Source organism: Oncorhynchus kisutch, linkage group LG5, assembly GCF_002021735.2.
Source record: "Oncorhynchus kisutch isolate 150728-3 linkage group LG5, Okis_V2, whole genome shotgun sequence".
Classification (NCBI taxonomy): Eukaryota; Metazoa; Chordata; class Actinopteri; order Salmoniformes; family Salmonidae; genus Oncorhynchus; species Oncorhynchus kisutch.
In genome coordinates, this window is record NC_034178.2 from 3,925,499 (window position 1) to 3,945,888 (window position 20,390).

Genomic DNA, 20,390 nt, shown 5'->3' on the forward strand with positions numbered 1-20,390 from the left:
TAGTTATATTGACTATGTCTGTCCGCTCGGTCATTAATGTCTTAATAGAAATTACGGATGGCCTCTTATCCGCTCGTCGTGCCATTTGTACATCTCAATTGTCAATAGAAAACCCCATTTGTTTAAGCAAGTCAGCCATATCAGCTATGTTTTTTTAAAGAGGCAGTAAATGAGGCTGAATGAACTGTTTTGCTGCCAGACAAGGCTTCGCTGATAGCCAGGTGTATTGGTGGTAAGGATTCACTACTTGGTGCTGAAAAGAAAGCTCTTCTGTTGGGACAGCTTTATGTAGGCCCTAACAGTTTGTGGGCACCGTTTGTCACCGTTATAGTGCAATTAATGTATTGTTTAGCGTTGTGTAGTGTGGCTTTGCTGGCATGCATATATTTTTTTTCTTGAGTTTGCCCCACCAAGATTTACATGCTAAAATCGCCACTGCCAAGGTGAGCTTAAAAAAATACTTTATTTCTCTCTATTCTTAACTCATTTTAATAAAAACTATTTTCAATGATGCTCAATTGTTTCTAACTAATACTTATGCACCCATTTGGTTTTTATACCATGCTCTCCCCAATCAACCCTGTGGTCACCTTTCAGGAGGGACTGACTTCAGGTCTCAGGGAAGGTGACGTCAACCTGTCAGGCTTACCAGCTGGAGCCGGTAAGACTAGCATCCACACAGTGAGTGGGTCCATTGGGATCAAGGTTGAGAAACACTAATGCAGTCTATTCTAGAACCATAGACATGCATGTTGGCAGTCACTGTCAGTATTCAGTCTGATGTTGGTGTAATGCATCAGGACAGGTGGACAGGCAGCCCTGGGTGGTAGGTAACAGCTCAGTCTAGCAGCTCTGGGTGGTAGGTAACAGCTCAGTCTAACAGCCCTGGGTGGTAGGTAACAACTCAGTCTTATTACAACCCTGGGTGGTAGGTAACAGCTCAGTCTTACAGCCCTGGGTGGTAGTTAACAGCTCAGTCGAATAGCCCTGGGTGGTAGGTAACAGCTCAGTCTAACAGCCCTGGGTGGTAGGTAACAGCTCAGTCTAACAGCCCTGGGTGGTAGGTAACAGCTCAGTCTTACAGCCCTGGGTGGTAGGTAACAGCTCAGTCTTAATACAGCCCTGGGTGGTAGGTAACAGCTCAGTCTTACAGCCCTGGGTGGCAAGTAACAGCTCAGTCTAACAGCCCTGGGTGGTAGGTAACAGCTCAGTCTTACAGCCCTGGGTGGTAGGTAACAGCTCAGTCTTACAGCCCTGGGTGGTAGGTAACAGCTCAGTCTAGCAGCCCTGGGTGGTAGGTAACAGCTCAGTCTTACAGCCCTGGGTGGTAGGTGACAGTTCAGTCTTACAGCCCTGGGTGGTAGGTAACAGCTCAGTCTTAATACAGCCCTGGGTGGTAGGTAACAGCTCAGTCTTACAGCCCTGGGTGGTAGGTGACAGTTCAGTCTTACAGCCCTGGGTGGTAGGTAACAGCTCAGTCTTACTATAGCCCTGGGTGGTAGGTAACAGCTCAGTCTTACAGCCCTGGGTGGCAAGTAACAGCTCAGTCTAACAGCCCTGGGTGGTAGGTAACAGCTAAGTCTTACAGCCCTGGGTGGTAGGTAACAGCTCAGTCTTACAGCCCTGGGTGGTAGGTAACAGCTCAGTCTTACAGCCCTGGGTGGTAGGTAACAGCTCAGTCTAACAGCCCTGGGTGGTAGGTAACAGCTCAGTCTAAGAGTTAGACCCCCCCCCCCCCAGAGAGAAGCTGCCACAGAGCGAAGGATGTCTGTGAGTATATATTTCTAATTCTCCAATACATCTAACTTAAGTTTATACAAACATGTCTTCTAAAAATAGACCTTGTAGTACTTCTCGCTGTGTTTTCCCCTCTTTCTTCCTGGCATTAGAGGTAAGGAAAGTCTCTAACCCATTCAGTTCCATTGAGAACTAAGGGCCCTACCCTCCTCACTGAGTGCATTGTATATGATGTGTAGAGATGTGTTCAGTCTCGTCACTGTGGTCTGTGAGCGCTCCAACTGAGACCCGGAGAAAAGCCACCAAAACAGGCCTGTCCCAGCCAGGGAACTCTTAAGCGGCACAACCAACACAGGCCCCACGTTTTGAGGTTGATGGGGGCCAAGAATGCTGCCCCCCCCCCCCCCCCCCCCCGCCACCTCTCCACTCATTCACAATCAGTGAAGGTCAAGGTTTACAATGTGAGGATAGAGCTGACCTGAAATTAGACAGAATCATTTCTACTCTATGCAACACATTTCTATCATGTAAGGTTTTATATCTTGTCATATTCCTTCTTGTCAGTTAACTATTGTATAACCTAACAAGTTACAGCTCAGATCTGGATGGATGATAGCTCAGAGAAAAGGGGGAGAAATGTGGAAGAGGAGGAGGGAGAGAAAAGGGGAAAAAGGAGGAAGGAGAGGAGAGGAAGGCGAAAAAAGGAGGAAGGAGAGAAAACGGAAAAAAGGAGGAGGGAGAGGAAAGGGAAAAAAAGGAGGAGGGAAAGGAGAGGAAAGGGTAAAAAGGAGGAGGGAGAGGAAAGGGAAAAAGGAGGAGGGAGAGGAGAGGAAAGGGGAAAAAGGAGGAGGGAGAGGAGAGGAAAGGGAAAAAAGGAGGAGGGAAAGGAGAGGAAAGGGAAAAAAGGAGGGAGAGGAGAGGAAAGGGGAAAAAGGAGGAGGGAGAGGAGAGGAAAGGGACAAAAGGAGGAGGGAGAGGAAAGGGACAAAAGGAGGAGGGAGAGGAAAGGGAAAAAAGGAGGAGGGAGAGGAAAGGGGAAAAAGGAGGAGGGGGAGGAAAGGGGAAAAAGAGGAGGGGGAGGAAAGGGGAAAAAGGAGGAGGGGGAGGAAAGGGGAAAAAGGAGGAGGGGGGAGGAAAGGGGAAAAAGGAGGAGGGGGAGGAAAGGGGAAAAAGGAGGAGGGGGAGGAAAGGGGAAAAAGGAGGAGGGGGAGAAAAGGGGAAAAAGGAGGAGGGGGAGAAAAGGGGAAAAAGGAGGAGGGAGAGAAAAGGGGAAAAAGGAGGAGGGAGAGGAAAGGAAAGGGAAAGAGGAGGGAGAGGAGAGGAAAGGGAAAAAGGAGGAGGGAAAGGAGAGGAAAGGGAAAAAGGAGGAGGGAGAGGAGAGGAAAGGGGAAAAAGGAGGAGGGAGAGGAGAGGAAAGGGGGAAAAAGGAGGAGGGAGAGGAAAGGGACAAAAGGAGGAGGGAGAGGAAAGGGACAAAAGGAGGAGGAGAGGAAAGGGAAAAAAGGAGGAGGGAGAGGAAAGGGGAAAAAGGAGGAGGGAGAGGAAAGGGGAAAAAGAGGAGGGGGAGGAAAGGGGAAAAAGGAGGAGGGGGAGAAAAGGGGAAAAAGGAGGAGGGGGAGAAAAGGGGAAAAGGAGGAGGGAGAGGAAAGGAAAGGGAAAGAGGAGGGAGAGGAGAGGAAAGGGAAAAAAGGAGGAGGGAAAGGAGAGGAAAGGGAAAAAAGGAGGGAGAGGAGAGGAAAGGGGAAAAAGGAGGAGGGAGAGGAGAGGAAAGGGGAAAAAGGAGGAGGGAGAGGAGAGGAAAGGGGAAAAAGGAGGAGGGAGAGGAAAGGGACAAAAGGAGGAGGGAGAGGAAAGGGACAAAAGGAGGAGGGAGAGGAAAGGGAAAAAAGGAGGAGGGAGAGGAAAGGGGAAAAAGGAGGAGGGAGAGGAAAGGAGGAGGGAGAGGAAAGGAAAGGGAAAGAGGAGGGAGAGGAGAGGAAAGGGAAAAAAGGAGGAGGGAAAGGAGAGGAAAGGGAAAAAAGGAGGGAGAGGAAAGGGGAAAAAGGAGGAGGGAGAGGAGAGGAAAGGGGAAAAAGGAGGAGGGAGAGGAAAGGGACAAAAGGAGGAGGGAGAGGAAAGGGAAAAAAGGAGGAGGGAGAGGAAAGGGGAAAAAGGAGGAGGGAGAGGAAAGGGGAAAAAGGAGGAGGGAGAGGAAAGGGGAAAAAGGAGGAGGAGAGGAAAGGGGGAAAAAGAGGAGGGGGAGGAAAGGGGAAAAAGGAGGAGGGGGAGGAAAGGGAAAAGGAGGAGGGGGAGGAAAGGGGGAAAAGGAGGAGGGGGAGAAAAGGGGAAAAAGGAGGAGGGGAGAAAAGGGGAAAAGGAGGAGGGAGAGAAAGGGGAAAAAGGAGGAGGGAGAGGAAAGGGGAAAAAGGAGGAGGAGAGGAAAGGGAAGAAAAGGAGGAGGGAGAGGAGAGGGAAAAAAGGAGGAGGGAGAGGAAAGGGGTAAAGGAGGAGGGGAGAGGAAAGGGGAAGAAGGAGGAGGGGGAGGAAAGGGAAAAAGGAGGAGGGGGAGAAAAGGGGAAAAAGGAGGAGGGGAGAAAAGGGGAAAAGGAGGAGGGGGAGAAAAGGGGAAAAAGGAGGAGGGGGAGAAAAGGGGAAAAAGGAGGAGGGAGAGGAAAGGAGAAAAAGGAGGAGGGAGAGGAAAGGAGAAAAAGGAGGAGGGAGAGGAAAGGAAAGGGGAAAAGGAGGAGGGAGAGGAAAGGGGGAAAGGAGGAGGGGGAGGAAAGGGGAAAAGGAGGAGGGAGAGGAAAGGGGAAAAAGGAGGAGGGAGAGGAAAGGGGAAAATGAGGAGGGGGAGGAAAGGGGGAAAGGAGGAGGGAGATACTCCATTGAAAGGAGGCCAGGGTTCTATTACTAATGCCTACATTGTTAATGTGGAGACAACTACACAGCTCTTTCCAGTAAAGGAGATTCTACAGAGGCCTCTCTCTCCACGTTCCTTCTATGCGTTTTATCGAATGCTATCAGAGCTAAAACAAAAGATCTGACCAACAGTTTTTGTTGAATAGTTTACAATGCATTTTCACTCCAGTCATGACATTCCTTTCACATGATCGTGTGACCCCACTGACAAAGGTTCACCACCAGTTTCACACATGCACCAACATGGTAGTTACCATGCCTCTGTGCTACACAGAGTGCTACTCCCTCTCCTGTCCCATGAATCTCTCTTTGTTCGGTCATCATGTTCCCACAAGCAGCTGGCGGTAAAACACATGTTATCAGGCTGGAAAGACCTCCTTGCCTTTACACGTCTGGTCTGAAGGACAAAGTCACTATCACAGGTGGTACAGTCCTTGATGTCGCCCCTTGAAAAATACAGTATAATCATCCAGTCTGACATTAACCCCTAGACCCTAACCCCTCCCTTCCTCTCCCCTTTATTTAACCCCTACAGCTAACCCCTCGGTTCGCTGGTCCATGCAGTAACTTCATGTGTTGTTGTGGTATGTGGTGTATGGGCAGGGTGGGCAGGGCAGTCTTGGTATGTGGACTGAAAGGCAACAGATTGTATTGGGGATGTGGAAGTATGTGTGTGTGTGTGTGTGTGTGTGTGTGTGTGTGTGTGTGTGTGTGTGTGTGTGGCATGGCGCACCATGCTGTGTGGAGCGCCATGCTGTGTGGGTATGACGTGGAGCGCCATGTTGTGTGGAGCACCATGCTGTGTGGAGCGCCATGCTGTGTGGAGCGCCATGCTGTGTGGAGCGCCACGCTGTGTGGAGCGCCACGCTGTGTGGAGCACCATGCTGTGTGGAGCGCCATGCTGTGTGGAGCGCCATGCTGTGTGGAGCGCCATGCTGTGTGGGTATGACGTGGAGCGCCATGTTGTGTGGAGCACCATGCTGTGTGTGTATGAGCTGGTGATGGAGCCAACTGTTGGTGGTGGTGTGGCAAGAAGAAGGGCAGCTGTGTGTGTGAGTGAGAGGACAAGTAAGGGATGAACAGCCGTTCCACAGCTGTGTGTGTGTGTGTATCATTGTGTATGTGGGGGGGAACCCAGTTCTATTATGGTATTACAGTCTGGGTTACCAGGTCTCCATCTGCCATGGGGATAACAACACACACGACAGTAACAACTGGGTCAAACGGCCACCGTTGCCCTGTTGCCATGCGTGCTCACTGTGTGTGTGGATGCCCTCTGCCCAGCCCATACATCTCTGGGTTAAATCTGTAATATTTCTACATGATGAGCTGCATTATGTGGCTACTGTTCAGTCTTTGTCAAATCCTTTTTTCTCCATGGAGCGTCAGGTGCCAACATGTTGGCTAGTCTGCTACACTGTAAGCTACACTTTTTATACACAGCAGTATGTGGACACCCCTTCAAATGACTGGATTCGGGCTATTTCAGCCACACCCATTGCTAACTGGTGTATACAATTTGGCACACAGCCATGGAATCTTCATAGACAAACATTGGCAGTAATATGGCCTTACTGAAGAACTCAGTGACTTTCAACGTGGCACCTTCATAGGATGCCACCTTTCCAACAAGTCAGTTCGTCAAATTTCTGCCCTGCGAGAGCTGCCCCGGTCAACTGTAAGTGCTGTTATTGTGAAGTGGAAGGCCAAACAAGTTCACAGAACGGGACCGCCGAGTGCTGAAGTGTGTAATAATCGTCTGTCCACGGTTGCAACACTCACTACAGAGTTCCAAACTGTCTCTGGAAGCAACATCAGCACAAGAACGGTTCGTCTGGAGTTTCATGAAATGGGTTTTCAAGGCCGAGCAGCCGCACACAAGCCAAAAATCATGATGTGCAATACCAAGCGTCAGCTGGAGTGGTGTAAAGCTCGCCGCCATTGGACTCTGGAGCAGTGGAAACGCGTTCTCTGAAGTGACGAATCACGCTTCACCAACTGGCACTCAGACGGACTAATCTGGGTTTGGTGGAGGAGAAATAATGGTCTGGGGCTGTTTTTAACTGTTTGGGCTTGGCCCCTTAGCTCTAGTGAAGGGAAATCTTAACGCAACAGCCTACAATGACATTCTAGATGATTCTGTGGTTCCAACTTTGTGGCAACAGTTTGGGGAAGGCCCTTTCCTGTTTCAGCATGACAATGCCCGTGCACAAAATGAGGTCCATACAGAAATGGTTTGTTGAGATCGGTGTGGAAGAACTTGACTGGCCTGCACAGAGCCCTGACCTCAACCCCATCGAATACCTTTGGAATTAATTGGAACACCTACTGTCAGCCAGGCCTAATCGCCCAACATCACTGCCCGACCTAATGCATGTCCCCACATCAATGTTCCAAAATCTAGTGAAGCGCCTTCCCAGAAGAGTGGAGGCTGTTATAGCAACAAAGGGGGGGACAAACACCATGTTAATGCACATGATTTTGGAAGGAGATGTTTGACGAGCAGGCGTCCACACACTTTTGGTCATTAGTGTAAACCTGTGTCTGTGGGCTAGCCCTGAGAGACTGGAGGAAATGTGGCAGAATGTCTTTCCGCTTGGCCAGCGGACCAGTCTCTGTGTGTCGACAAGCATCTCTGTTACTGAATGGAATTAAGAGACAGACAACACACCACTGTTCATCACCCTCTCCACTGTCCCACGCTACTACCACACACACACACACACACACACACACACACACACACACACACGCATACACCATCTCTTTTAGGACACCTCTAGTTAAACTTTCCCTTGGCTTGACAAAGGAGAGACATTCCAAAGAAGAGATTCCAAGGATGTGTTTTTACTCGTACTGTAAAACCTCTCTTGGTACTTAACAGTTCAGGAGATGGAAGTGGGTTCACCGTATTGATCGATGTCAACTCAGGTGTTTAATAAAAAGCATGAGCTGGTGCACACCCAGAGAAAATGATGTAGAGGTGCTGACTAACGGTGAATAAACTGGAAGCTATAGAATGAAAACATTGAATCTGTGCCATCCTGTCGCACACTCCATATATATATAAAACCTCCCAGTCATTTATTGGGTTTTGGCTGAACTGTGATGATGCCGAAACGTTGGTGTTTTTTGACCCAATACATTTTTATATATATATATATATATATATATATATATATATATATATGGAGTGTGCGACTCTCTTTGTTTTTATAACTCACGTGTTTAAGACAACATGTTAACTCATGACAAGGCAGAATATACAGAGAAAAAACGCTTCCTTAAGCTCCTGGAAAGGATTTGAAATACTTTTGGAATCAATTCAAACCAATGCAAAATACAACAACACAACAAACTGCTCCGGTTTTCTCAAATAAATGGACAGTCAATGAAGTGAAAATGTTGGCATGACAACGTGGCACAGATTCAATGTTTTCATTTGAATTCTCTTGTTGAACATTTACTAGAATCTAGTCCTGACTACTTGGCACAGGGCAACAAACACAGTCATTGGTAGTTGAAGATTGTTAGTAACCAGGTACCAATTAACTGCTGCTACAGTGTTTCCATTTATGCAAATAGAGTATTTTTGCGAGAGGGAGGGACAAATTTAGATGACAACAAAGCTCAAATAAAGTGTAAAAAAATGTGCATTAAACTGAAGTAGAACTTCCTCACCTCTCTGACAATACCGTTCAGTCACACACACAGCTGCACACGCACCGTATTCTGTCACATGCACTGTCAGTCACAACCCCCCCCCCCCCCGCCACACACACACACCTTACCTGTTATCAAGTTGAGTTGCAGCCACATTCTGGTGATGTCATGGCAGAGCAGGGACACTGGGTTGAGTGCCATCCTGTCCCTCCTGTTCCCCGGGAGAACACACACACTCCCAAACAGACACACACACACTCTCAGAATAAACGGTTGTGTGAGCGGCAGCCATCCATTCCTCCACAGCCTGAGTGCCGAGACTTCAGCCGTACACTGAACGCTCCGTCACTGGGCGGCACACACACACACTCACCGCACCCCCATCCCTCCCCCTCTGTCTCCATATACACACTCAGCCAGACTGGGCTCAGTTTCAGATTACACCTCCCAATGATCCCTCTCTCCCAGGTACTGAAAGAGCGTAAACAAACGACTCAGAGAGAGAAATAGACAGACACAGAGAGACGGAGAGAGGGAGAAAGAAAGAGAGAGAGAGACGGAGGAAGGGAGGTGGAAAGAGAGAGAGAGACAGGGGGAGAGAAAGAGAGAGAGAGACAGGGGGAGAGAAAGAGAGAGAGAGACAGGGGGAGAGAAAGAGACGGAGGAAGGGAGGGGGAAAGAGAGAAAGAGAGAGAGAGAGACGGAGGAAGGGAGGGGGGAAAGAGAGAAAGAGAGAGACGGAGGAAGGGAGGGGGAAAGAGAGAAAGAGAGAGAGAGAGACGGAGGAAGGGAGGGGGGAAAGAGAGAAAGAGAGAGAGAGAGAGACGTAGGAAGGGAGGGGGGAAAGAGAGAGAGAGACAGAGGAAGGGAGGGGGGAAAGAGAGAAAGAGAGAGAGAGAGACGGAGGGGGGAAAGAGAGAAAGAGAGAGACGGAGGAAGGGAGGGGGGAAAGAGAGAAAGAGAGAGACGGAGGAAGGGAGGGGGAAAGAGAGAAAGAGAGAGAGACAGAGGGGGAAGGGGGGTGTGAAGAGGGGCGAGAGGGAGAAAGAAGGGAGGGGCTTGTAGATTTCTCTCCCAGTCTTCCCTTTTACCAGCTCTGTTTTAGACACTCAGAAGACACCAGGTGATCTGGACCCCTGACATTGACCTCTAGTCTCACACAGCTGTTGTCTCCTGACCCCCCCTTGTGTGTCTGTGTGGTGTGTGTGTCTCTGTGGTGTGTGAGTCTGTGTCTGTGTGATGTGTGTGTGTACTTAGCCATAGATCTACAGAGTTTTGATTCTTTTACTGTCAATGAGGAAAACTGTTAGAAAATGTGAAATGCAGAACGTTTGCGGTCAGTGTTAATTGCCGGTGGTTCTATCTGCTGAGCCTCTCCTTGACATAAAAGTCCAGATGGACTTGGTGCATGACTCATGGGTCACAGCTAGTGAGATAGTGAAGCAGTGGGCTAATCTCCTCAGGAAATAATATGAGACTCTAGCTGAGATGGTTACACACAGACAAGCTCTGTGTGGGAAATCCCCTCAACTCACTACACAGATCCCATCGCACATGGCAATCAACTAGAGGTCGACCGATTAATCGGAATGGCCGTTTCATTAGGGCTGATTTCAAGTTTTCATAACAATCTGTAATCAGCATTTTTGGACACCGATTGTGGCCAAATATTATTATTTTTTATCTTTATTTAACTAGGCAAGTCAGTTAAGAACACATTCTTATTCTCAATGACGGCCTAGGAAAGGTGGGTTAACTGCCTTGTTCAGGGGCAGAATGACAGATTTGTACCTTGTCAGCTCTGGGATTCGATCTTGCAACCTTCCGATTACTAGTCCAACGCTCTAACCACCTGCCTTACATCGCACTCCACAAGGAGCCTGCGTGGCAGGCTCGCGAGTGCAGCAAGGAGCCAAAGTAAGTTGCTAGCTAGCATTAAACTTATCTTATAAAAAACAATCAATCTTAACATAATCACTAGTTAAACTAGTAATATCATCAACCATGTGTAGTTAACTAGTGTGTCCTGCGTTGCATATAAATCGATGCGATGCCTGTTAATTTATCATCGAATCACAAGTGCATTCATTAAAAAAGGGTGGCTGTTTTCGATGCATTCCTGGTTCGAGCCCAGGTAGGGGCGAGGAGAGGGACGGAAGTTATACTGTTACACTGGCAATACTAAAGTGCCTATAAGAACATCCAATAGTCAAAGGTATATGAAATACAAAATGGTATAGAGAGAAATGGTAAATGGTATAGTCCTATAATTCCTAAAATAACTACAACCTAAAACGTCTTACCTGGGAATATTGAAGACTCATGTTAAAAGGAACCACCAGCTTTCATATGTTCTCATGTTCTGAGCAAGGAACTTAAACGTTAGCTTTCTTACACGACACATATTGCACTTTTACTTTCTTCTCCAAAACATTGTTTTTGCATTATTTCAACCAAATTGAACATGCTTCATTATTTATTTGAGGCTAAATAGATTTTATTGATGTATTATATCAAGTTAAAATAAAAGTGTTCATTCAGTATTGTTGTAATTGTCATTATTACAAATAAATATATTAAATAATGTAAAAATAAAAAAAATCGGTCGATTAATTGGTATCAGCTTTTTTTGGTACTCCAATAATCGGTATCAGCGTTGAAAAATCATAATCAGTCGACCTCTACAATCAACCCCCCTCCCCCGACTCACGCTACAGCCATCCATCCAGACATAGGAGACAACAGTCTGTCTGGCCATGGTGGAGAGGACAGAGTCATGTACTTCCTCTTTAGTTCTATTTATATTGTCATTGAGGTCCTTTATGAGATGGCCACCTAGTTATGAAGTCATGTATCTGACAGTGCTACATGTTTCCACATAGAATACAGAACAGATTAGGAGACCCCCTCTACATACAGGATGTTGTATAATCCCAGGCAGTATTCAGACAGGGTGGCATTAGGTTTTTCATTTAAAGTAAAAACTGAAATGACTGCGATATTAGAGATGAGGGACGATGGGGTTTTAAATTAATTGGTTTCATCCCATCTCTCTCTCTCCAGTCTGTGTCCTATAGACTCCCACAGTCCAATATATCTAGAGACAGAGTATTACCAGCAACCTCTTGTCAGGCTGGTTCTGGCTCCCAGACTACAGCAGACAAATGACTGTGGTTTCATGGGATAATATAAAAGGATCATTGACCTGTTACCGTGTGTCTCTCTGCTCCAGGGCCACTTCATCCCTCCCTTTCAATCATTTCCCCGTCCCTTCCCCAATACTTATCTACCTCATGTTACACAGCATTATAATAACTTGATTATAAACAGGTCAATAACATAGGTAATGCTATCTGAGTTATGTTATCTGAGTTATTGCTACGCATAAATATGCGTACAATATGCATCACTTCAATTACTTTCGAAAGACATCAATCCCGGCCCTACAGTAATTAGTCAAACACATCTGATGTCAGTCAACAGGGACAGACTCAGGAGTAAACAAGCTTGCATCCCAAATAGCTCCCTAGTTCCTATGTAGGGGGGTCAAAAGTAGTGCACTATAACGGGAATAGGGTGCCACTTGGGAAGCACACCAAGTGTGTCTGATCCAAATCCTTTTACATTGTCTCTCTGTCGGCGTAGCGATGAAAATAGACTGCCGTTACTGTATTTGTCCCCATTATGAGAAGACAGTCCCAGGAACCAGGAAGCATATGGAGATTCAGCCTGTCAGCTGTTCTACTGTATTATGGGACGGCTGACAGCCTTCCTGTCACATGGTCCCACTGTAGGGGTGCGTCTCATCTCATATATCTATACTGACCTGATAACTGATATGAAATCCAGGGCAGAAGATGGGAAGTAGACACGGACAGTGTGTGATCTGTGTGACACTGAACGCTGACTCTAGGAAAGGAAGTGGTAGTTTATAAACAGACAGTTTCCTGTGGCTGCTGGATTGCTTTGGGACACATGAGGCATGGTGCACAACAGACCAGTTAGCATTTCATTTCCAAGAAACAGATTGTTAGGCAACTTAGTTGTGACCCATGCCTGGCCTGCTATGTTGTAAATTGTAAACATTGACACCCCTGGACTAGATGCTTCTGTCAATGTCTACAATGTAGACCAATCTATTGGTAATCTCTCGGCTTGTTTGCATTTCGTGCAACACTTGTACCTGTGTGATGCAGTTTCCTTCTGAATAGTTTGTGTACATTTGAACAATAGAGGATGGATTGTCTTGTTGTTGACTGATGGAACTAAATACATGACTAATAGCAGCTGGAGCCAGGTACTATTAACATGACTTGATGTTAGTGTTATGGGTGGAGTCCCCACGGTCTCTGAGACAACTGTGAAGTGTGTGTTTGTGTGTACATTATGTGTGAGTCAGAAGCTGGTCCTGTGGGTGAGGGAAATCGACCTGTCTTAAGTAATCCAAGGGTCAAACATACTAGCTTTATTCTGGGCGGAACTTGTTGACAACAGCTTAGTACTTAGGCCACAAGTGTCAAACTCATTCCACAGAGGGCCAGGTGTCTGCAGGTTTTGGTTTGTCTCCCTTTCAACTAAGACCTAGACAACCAGGTGAGGGGAGTTCCTTACTACTTAATCAATCAAGTACAAGGGAAGAGTGAAAACCTGCAGTCACTCGGCCCTCCGTGGAATGAGTTTGCCACGTGATCTCGGCGGTTGATATCAACGTTTAATTTATAACGTGACTAATAACATGAGATTAGTGCTGGCCGTTGGCAGGCCTGTTCAGTTGAAGGAAGTCATTGTTGTGGTTGATAAACATGTACTGGTCTTTTTTAGTGGCCTGAGATGAAACAGTGGGTCTGGGGGGGCATGGTGGAGACTGGAACCAGACTAACTGCTCTGATTGACTGTTTATGCCAGGCTTTCCCCATCTCTTTATTCAAACACCATTTGTTCCCTCCCCCCATAAACTTACCAGGAAAATCAACATTGAGGTGTGACTTAAGGCTTGTGGGATCTGTGTAGGTGTATATCTCTATATCCTTCTCCGTCTCTCCGTTTCTCAACCTCTCTATATCCCTATATCCTTCTCCGTCTCTCAACCTCTCTATATCCCTATATCCTTCTCTCAGTTTCTCAACCTCTCTATGTCTCTATATCCTTCTCCGTCCCTCTGTTTCTCAACCTCTCTATATCCCTATATCCTTCTCTCAGTTTCTCAACCTCTCTATATCCTTCTCCGTCCCTCTGTTTCTCAACCTCTCTATATCCCTATATCCTTCTCCGCTTCTCTGTTTCTCAACCTCTCTATATCCTTCTCCGTCTCTCAACCTCTATATCTCTATATCCTTCTCCGTCACTATGTGCATCAGTTCAGAATGCCAGACGGTCATTAAGGCCAATTTGCTTGTTCCTGCCCACTCCCAGTCACGTCCGCCTCACCAGCAGCCTGGGTGGTGCTACCAGGGCAGGCAGGCTTGTGTGTGTGTGTTCTTATCAAGCTTTCTTACTCGGAACCTGGGCGTCGTAACACATATTTGGGATAATGATTAAATAATCATACTTCCAACATTCATCATGTATAAAACACTATTAATAGCCTGACACACCTGGGATTACTAGCTGTGGGGATTAGTATACGACCACATTGAAAGACAGACAAATTTGGAAAGGAGGGATGGAAGAACAGATGGCGGACAAGATGGAAGGGCAAAACAAGGGAGGGAACAACAAACAGAAAGAGAACAGGATAGAGGCAGAGAGAGCACAGCCAAAACAATCAGACAAGCCTTCATGGTGGACAATGATTAATCAGAAAGTGTCACAGACAATTCAGTCAACCTAATGTAACACCTATTGCACACGCCCTGCTCAATCATAAAGAAACAGACAGCATCCAATCAGGCACAGACAAAAAAACAGCATTATCCATGCCACTTCTTAGCAAGACAAACACTGAACTCTTACCCGAGTCTGACAGAGAAAGCATCATCACATTACTGTAGCCGAGTCAAAAACATATCGCCTCTTTCACAAGCACAATACCAAAGGACGCACACAACAGTCTACACTGGACTGGAGTAACACAAGTTGGATCAAGGTTAGGACAGGAAGGGGGTAGCCTATGTGTCAAGTGTCTGGGCCTGGGCTGTTCAGTATCTAGAGATGCTGACGCTGCAGAGCGCTACAGAGGGGTCACAGTGAGGTTCAGAGGTCAGGGAAAGGTCTCCGCTGGGCCGAGGAAACCGAAATCGACACTGACAGATAGAGAGGGTGTTCTATGGGATGAAAAGGAAACTGAAATATAAATGGCTAGGAATCATGGTCATGGGATTGAGGTGTAACAGAACAAAAGTGGGGGAAAATGTATCGGGACAGTTTTCTGGACACAGATAAATACTGGTCCTGAAGATGACATTGAGAATGATTTCTAATCCAGGCCTAGCTTTAATCTGTCTGGGAAACCGGCCCATAGTGTGTTGTTAGGGCTGAATCCTACCATTAGATCCACACTTGAAACTCTGACTTTTAAGTAAATAATGCATGGATGTCAGTGGAGGCTCCTCAGAAGAGGAAAGGGGAAGACCCTCAGTGAATTTCATTATTTTTTAAAGTGAAAAATTTAAAAAACTATAATTTTAAAATAAAACTATACTAAATGTATCCAAATATGTGTCACCAAATAATTGATTAAAACACACTGCTTTGCAATGAAGGTCTACAGTAGCCTCAACAACACTCTGTAGGGTAGCACCATGGTGTAGCTGGAGGACAGCTAGCTTCCGTCCTCCTCTGGATACATTGACTTCAATACAAAACCTAGGAGGCTCATGGTTCTCACCCCCTTCCATAGACTTACACAGTAATTATGACGATTTCCGAAGGACATCTTCCAACCTGTCAGAGCTCTTGCAGCATGAACTGACATTTTGTACTCCCAATCAAAGGATCAGAGAATTAATATAGTACTGAAAGCATAAGCTACAGCTAGTGCATAAAATATGGTTAGTAGTTGACATAAAGAGAGAGAAAGACAATAGTTTAACAGTTTTGAACAATTACTGTCAGAAGGTGGGTGTAGCTGGTGCATGAAGTCAGGCGCAGGAGAGCAGAATGAGTGAGCAACGTGCTTTACTCAAAATAAAGGCACAAGGTCACAATACACTTGACCAACAATAAACGGTAATCAATTACGCACGGGTGAAAACAGCACCCGTCGAAAACCAGCCATAATGTACCGAATGAACATAGAAACAATCACGCACAAAAACATGGGGGAAACAGAGGGTTAAATACTTAAATACATGAACATGTAATTGGGGAATGAAACCAGGTGTGTAGAAAACAAAGACAAAACAAATGGAAAAGTGGATCAGCGATGGCTAGAAGACCGGTGACGTCGACCGCCGCCCAAACAAGGAGAGGGACCGACTTCGGGGGAAGTCGTGACAATTACATTTCTTCAAAAATGAAGGAGAAGCAAGAGAGAGGGAGAGAGTGAGAGCTAGCTAGCTTTCACTTACTTAGCTAGCTAGCTAGATTAACCTATTCAAACACCCGGTTCAAACTGAGAAGGCTTCTATGTTAGCTAGTTGGCTACGGCTATCCAACACTGGAACTCTTCCAAGTCAAGGTAAGCCTTTGGTTTAATTCATTTATTGCCACCAGGGCCTGCTGGTGTAGCTGAAAGTACTTGCTGACTGTACACTGTACTGCATGATTGTAGCGGGTTTACTAATGTGTTAGTTCTATTAGCTATGTTGACTATGACGTTAGATAATATGGTGACAACTATGAAGGCTGTGCGTAGTGGTTATGATATGAAGCTTTGGCTTGGAAAGTTTTTTTTGCCTGGTCACAGACAGCTGATGTGTTGTACTACAGTCCACAAGCGAAGGGAAAAGGTGAGAGAGGACAGCACGTAGATGCGAGAAGGAATTACAAGCAAAGTGATCATGCTGTTTGTATGTGGCTGCTATGAAAATGAACTGTGTTTGTGTGTGTGATTAGGTCTGTATTCATTCCGCCAATTCCGTTTTAAAAAAGTTTCTCAAAGCGGAAGCAAACAAAATGAAACGGGGATAAACATAGCCAAATTCTGTCCAATAGAAACTATTGTTTGCAACTGTTGGACTAATGATTACGCCCTAGATCAGCTAGATGCAGGCATGAGTGTGCAAGGCAGTTATGTGTCACTGTCTGTCACCTTGATTACAAAGAATTATCATCTTGACCTGTGCACCTATGTTGTAAACTTTCATTCATAGGCTAGGTTGTAGCAACCTCATGATGGGTATAGGGAAATTAGAGTATCATGTAGTAGCCTAAACCTATCAATGTTACATTGATCTGGGTGAATGGAATATGAATATGACAGTCATCCAATATGCTGTAATAGAAATAAGGTCATGCTCATAAAAAATAATGAATCGACCTCCCTCATCTTAAACGGCACCGACCACCACTGATTGACGTCAATGGGAAATGAATGCAGAAATGTGAGTGGCATACAAAGACTGTGTAACGAAGTGGAAATATTGGCACCGTCTAATGCCATCCAATAACATGGTGCCAATCTTTCCTGTTTGTTTAGGACGGGTGCCTGCAGAATTCTCTCTTTAGCGAGTTCTACCCAGTAGACGGCGTGTGGAAAACAATCTCTGAAGCTCAACTTCAGACGGCTTCAGAGATATAAGAAAATCTGGCAAACTTTTGGTTTTGGGCTGAACTATACCTTTAAATAGCTTCCATTCCCTGACAGCATGACACAGCAATCCAAGTCCCTGAGGTGCACATCAATGAGGCTAAAATTAAAATCAGTTTAACAGACTTTGTAGTCCAAGGCAGGGTGAATGTTTTATGTCCAAATATTCAGGCAAATATGCCCTCTATAATAGTATAGCTCAGCTGGGGCTTGGATTAACACGGACTCCCATGATCCTTTCCTATGCATATTCAGCAACACCCTGAGCAAATAAGGATATAACCATGTAACAATTACCACTGAACACAATAGGGATCCATTCCCTGACACAGCTTGCCTTGTTCATCTCCTTTTCACTGTAGTCACTTGTATTGCACATCTCATCATGTAGGTCCTGCATCCTGGCACATAAAACATTCAGACCAGCCTCATCCAGTAATGCATTACTTCAGAGTTGACCAATAGGCGGATGTTTAAGTCAGTGCTTATTAGTGCCATGATGAGAAACTCCACCAAGCATTACAAGGTTATGTACTGTATGTTATTACACTCTGGTGGGTGGCTGAACAGACCCTTTAACACTGTAAACATAGAACCCTGGGTAATACACACAGTACAGTACACAGAGGCTCACTCAAACACACTTTCACCACTGTCTCAAAACAGTGAGAGTAAGAGCTAGCTACGCATGACACACACATGCACACACACACTCACTATGCAGGCGCTGACAGCTCTGTGAGAACCGGTAGAAGCTCTTCACTTCCTCCAGAGAGATGTGGACACATCCTCCTCCTCCTCTTCCGTGTCCGCTGGACTGCAAGCGCACCTCCATCTCATCCCTCGCTCCCATCTTCTCCTCTTTTTCCTTCATATTCTCATCACTCTCTCCCGTCCTCATCACCACCTGTCACAGAGATATGAACCAGTGCAGCTCTGTCATCCTTCTCTTCACACCTCTATATTATGATGTCCCTCCCTCCCGCTCTCTCTCCCTCCCTCTCCCACCTTCCAAACAGCTGCAGTAAAAATGAGTAGCTCTCAACACTTTGTCGGTCTTTCTCTCCACTTTGCCTTGTGTGTCCTCTCTGAGTTTTTTTTTTACCTTAGAGCTACGCCTCCACACACACACTGTTTCACTTCTGCCATTGAGCTGGATTTACCTGACTGCCTTACTCAGCTACAGTGCAACAGAAACAGACCTCTCCACCCTACCCACACAACAAGACTCCTGTAAGGTTCCAGTCACATTGTAGCCATCTCTCTTACTCAGCTACTCACAATAAAGAGTATTCTGACAGGGAGGCTGAAACAAAACACAGTACCAGCACCTACAGGAAACCAACCCACACTAGCGCTTTTGCAAGAACCCCTGTCCCAACCAACAGAGCCACCTGAATCATAGAACACAAACACAACGAATCAGAGTCTTCCAACTAGAGGTCGACCGATTCATTGTAATGGCCGATTAATTAGGGCCCATTTCAAGTTTTCATAACAATCAGAAATCGGTATTTTTGGGCGGCAATTTTATTTTACACCTTTATTTGATCTTAATTTAACGAGGCAAGTCAGTTAAGAACACATTCTTATTTTCAATGACGGCCTAGGAACGGTGGGTTAACTGCCTGGGCAGAAAGACAGATTTTCACATTGTCAGCTCGGGGGATCCAATCTTGCAACCTTACAGTTAACTAGTCCAATGCAATAACGACCTGCCTCTCTCTCATTGCACTCCACAAGGAGACTGCCTGTTACGCGAATGCCGTAAGCCAAGGTAAGTTGCTAGCTAGCATTAAACTTATCTTATAAAAAACAATCAATCATAATCACTAGTTAACTACACATGGTTGATGATATTACTAGATATTATCTAGCGTGTCCTGTGTTGCATATAATCTGACTGAGCATACAAGTATCTAAGTATCTGACTGAGCCTTGGTAGGCAGAAGCAGGCGCGTAAACATTCATTCAAACAGCACTTTGGGGCGTTTTGCCAGCAGCTCTTCGTTGTGCGTCAAGCATTGCGCTGTTTATGACTTCAAGCCTATCAACTCCCGAGATGAGGCTGGTGTAACCGAAGTGAAATGGCTAGCTAGTTAGCGCGCACTAATAGCGTTTCAAACTTCATTCGCTCTGAGCCTTGGGGTGGTTGTTTCCCTTGCTCTGCATGGGTAACGCTGCTTCGATGTGGTAGCTGTTGTCGTTGTGTTGCTGGTTCGAGCCCAGGGAGGAGCAAGGATAGGGACTGAAGCTATACTGTTACACTGGCAATAGTAAAGTGCCTATAAGAACATCCAATAGTCAAAGGTTAATGAAATACAAATGGTATAGAGGGAAATAGTCCTATAATTCCTACAACCTAAAACTTCTTACCTGGGAATATTGAAGACTCATGTTAAAAGGATCACCAGCTTTCATATGTTCTCATGTTCTGTCTGAGCAAGGAACAGAAACGTTAGCTTTTTTACATGGCACATATTGCACTTTTACGTTCTTCTCCAACACTTTGTTAAACCAAATTGAACATGTTTCATTATCTACTTGAGACTAAATAGATTTTATTGATGTTTTATATTAAGTGAAAATAAGTGTTAATTCAGTATTGTTGTAATTGTCATTACTACAAATACATTTTTTCTTTATTTTTTATTATATAAAATCGGCCGATTAATCGATATCGGCTTTTTTGGCCCTCCAATAAATCGGTATCGGCATTGAAAAATCATAATCGGTAGACCTCTACTTCCAACGTGATGTTAACACTTGAACATTACTAACCTGAAACAAACCAAAAGGGAATATTTCACTGCCACTCACAGAACCACTGACCTCAGACCACTGACCTGAATGCTCCTACAGCTCTGTCTCAGACCAGCAGCAGAACCACTGACCTGAATGCTCCTACAGCTCTGTCTCAGACCAGCAGCAGAACCACTGACCTGAATGCTCCTACAGCTCTGTCTCAGACCAGCAGCAGAACCACTGACCTGAATGCTCCTACAGCTCTGTCTCAGACCAGCAGCAGAACCACTGACCTGAATGCTCCTACAGCTCTGTCTCAGACCAGCAGCAGAACCACTGACCTGAATGCTCCTACAGCTCTGTCTCAGACCAGCAGCAGAACCACTGACCTGAGTGCTCCTACAGCTCTGTCTCAGACCAGCAGCAGAACCACTGACCTGACCTGACTGCTCCTGCAGCTCTGTCTCTTCTTATTCCAGCAGCAGAAACGGCCAGCTGCCATCCTGGCCCAATCACACACAACAGAGACTATCTAGTGTACAAAACTTGTGAATAGAGGCCAGTAGTTGTAACTACAGCACTATTGGAAATACTCTCAGTATGTTGACCTCTACAAGTGTTTCAGCTCTTCACAGGGTGGTTCCAGAGAGGTTATCCA

At 45.9% G+C, this 20,390-nt stretch overlaps 1 protein-coding gene across 10 annotated transcripts in view; it reads right to left on the bottom strand.

The window, feature by feature from the left end:
* The window catches only part of LOC109890362 (guanine nucleotide exchange factor DBS), a 67,227-nt gene that overhangs the window by 40,253 nt on the left and 6,584 nt on the right, over positions 1-20,390 (bottom strand). For 8 of the 10 annotated variants that reach the window (XM_031824146.1, XM_031824147.1, XM_031824153.1 and 5 more), the window contains exon 2: positions 17,705-17,894. The exons of 1 other annotated variant lie outside the window; for it this stretch is intronic. In XM_031824146.1, the coding sequence (XP_031680006.1) occupies positions 17,705-17,888 (184 nt within the window). In that variant the 5' untranslated portion in view covers positions 17,889-17,894. Of the gene's footprint in view, positions 1-8,426; positions 8,781-17,704; positions 17,895-20,390 lie in introns of those variants that run through there. One more of the 10 variants, XM_031824149.1, reaches the window with a different exon arrangement.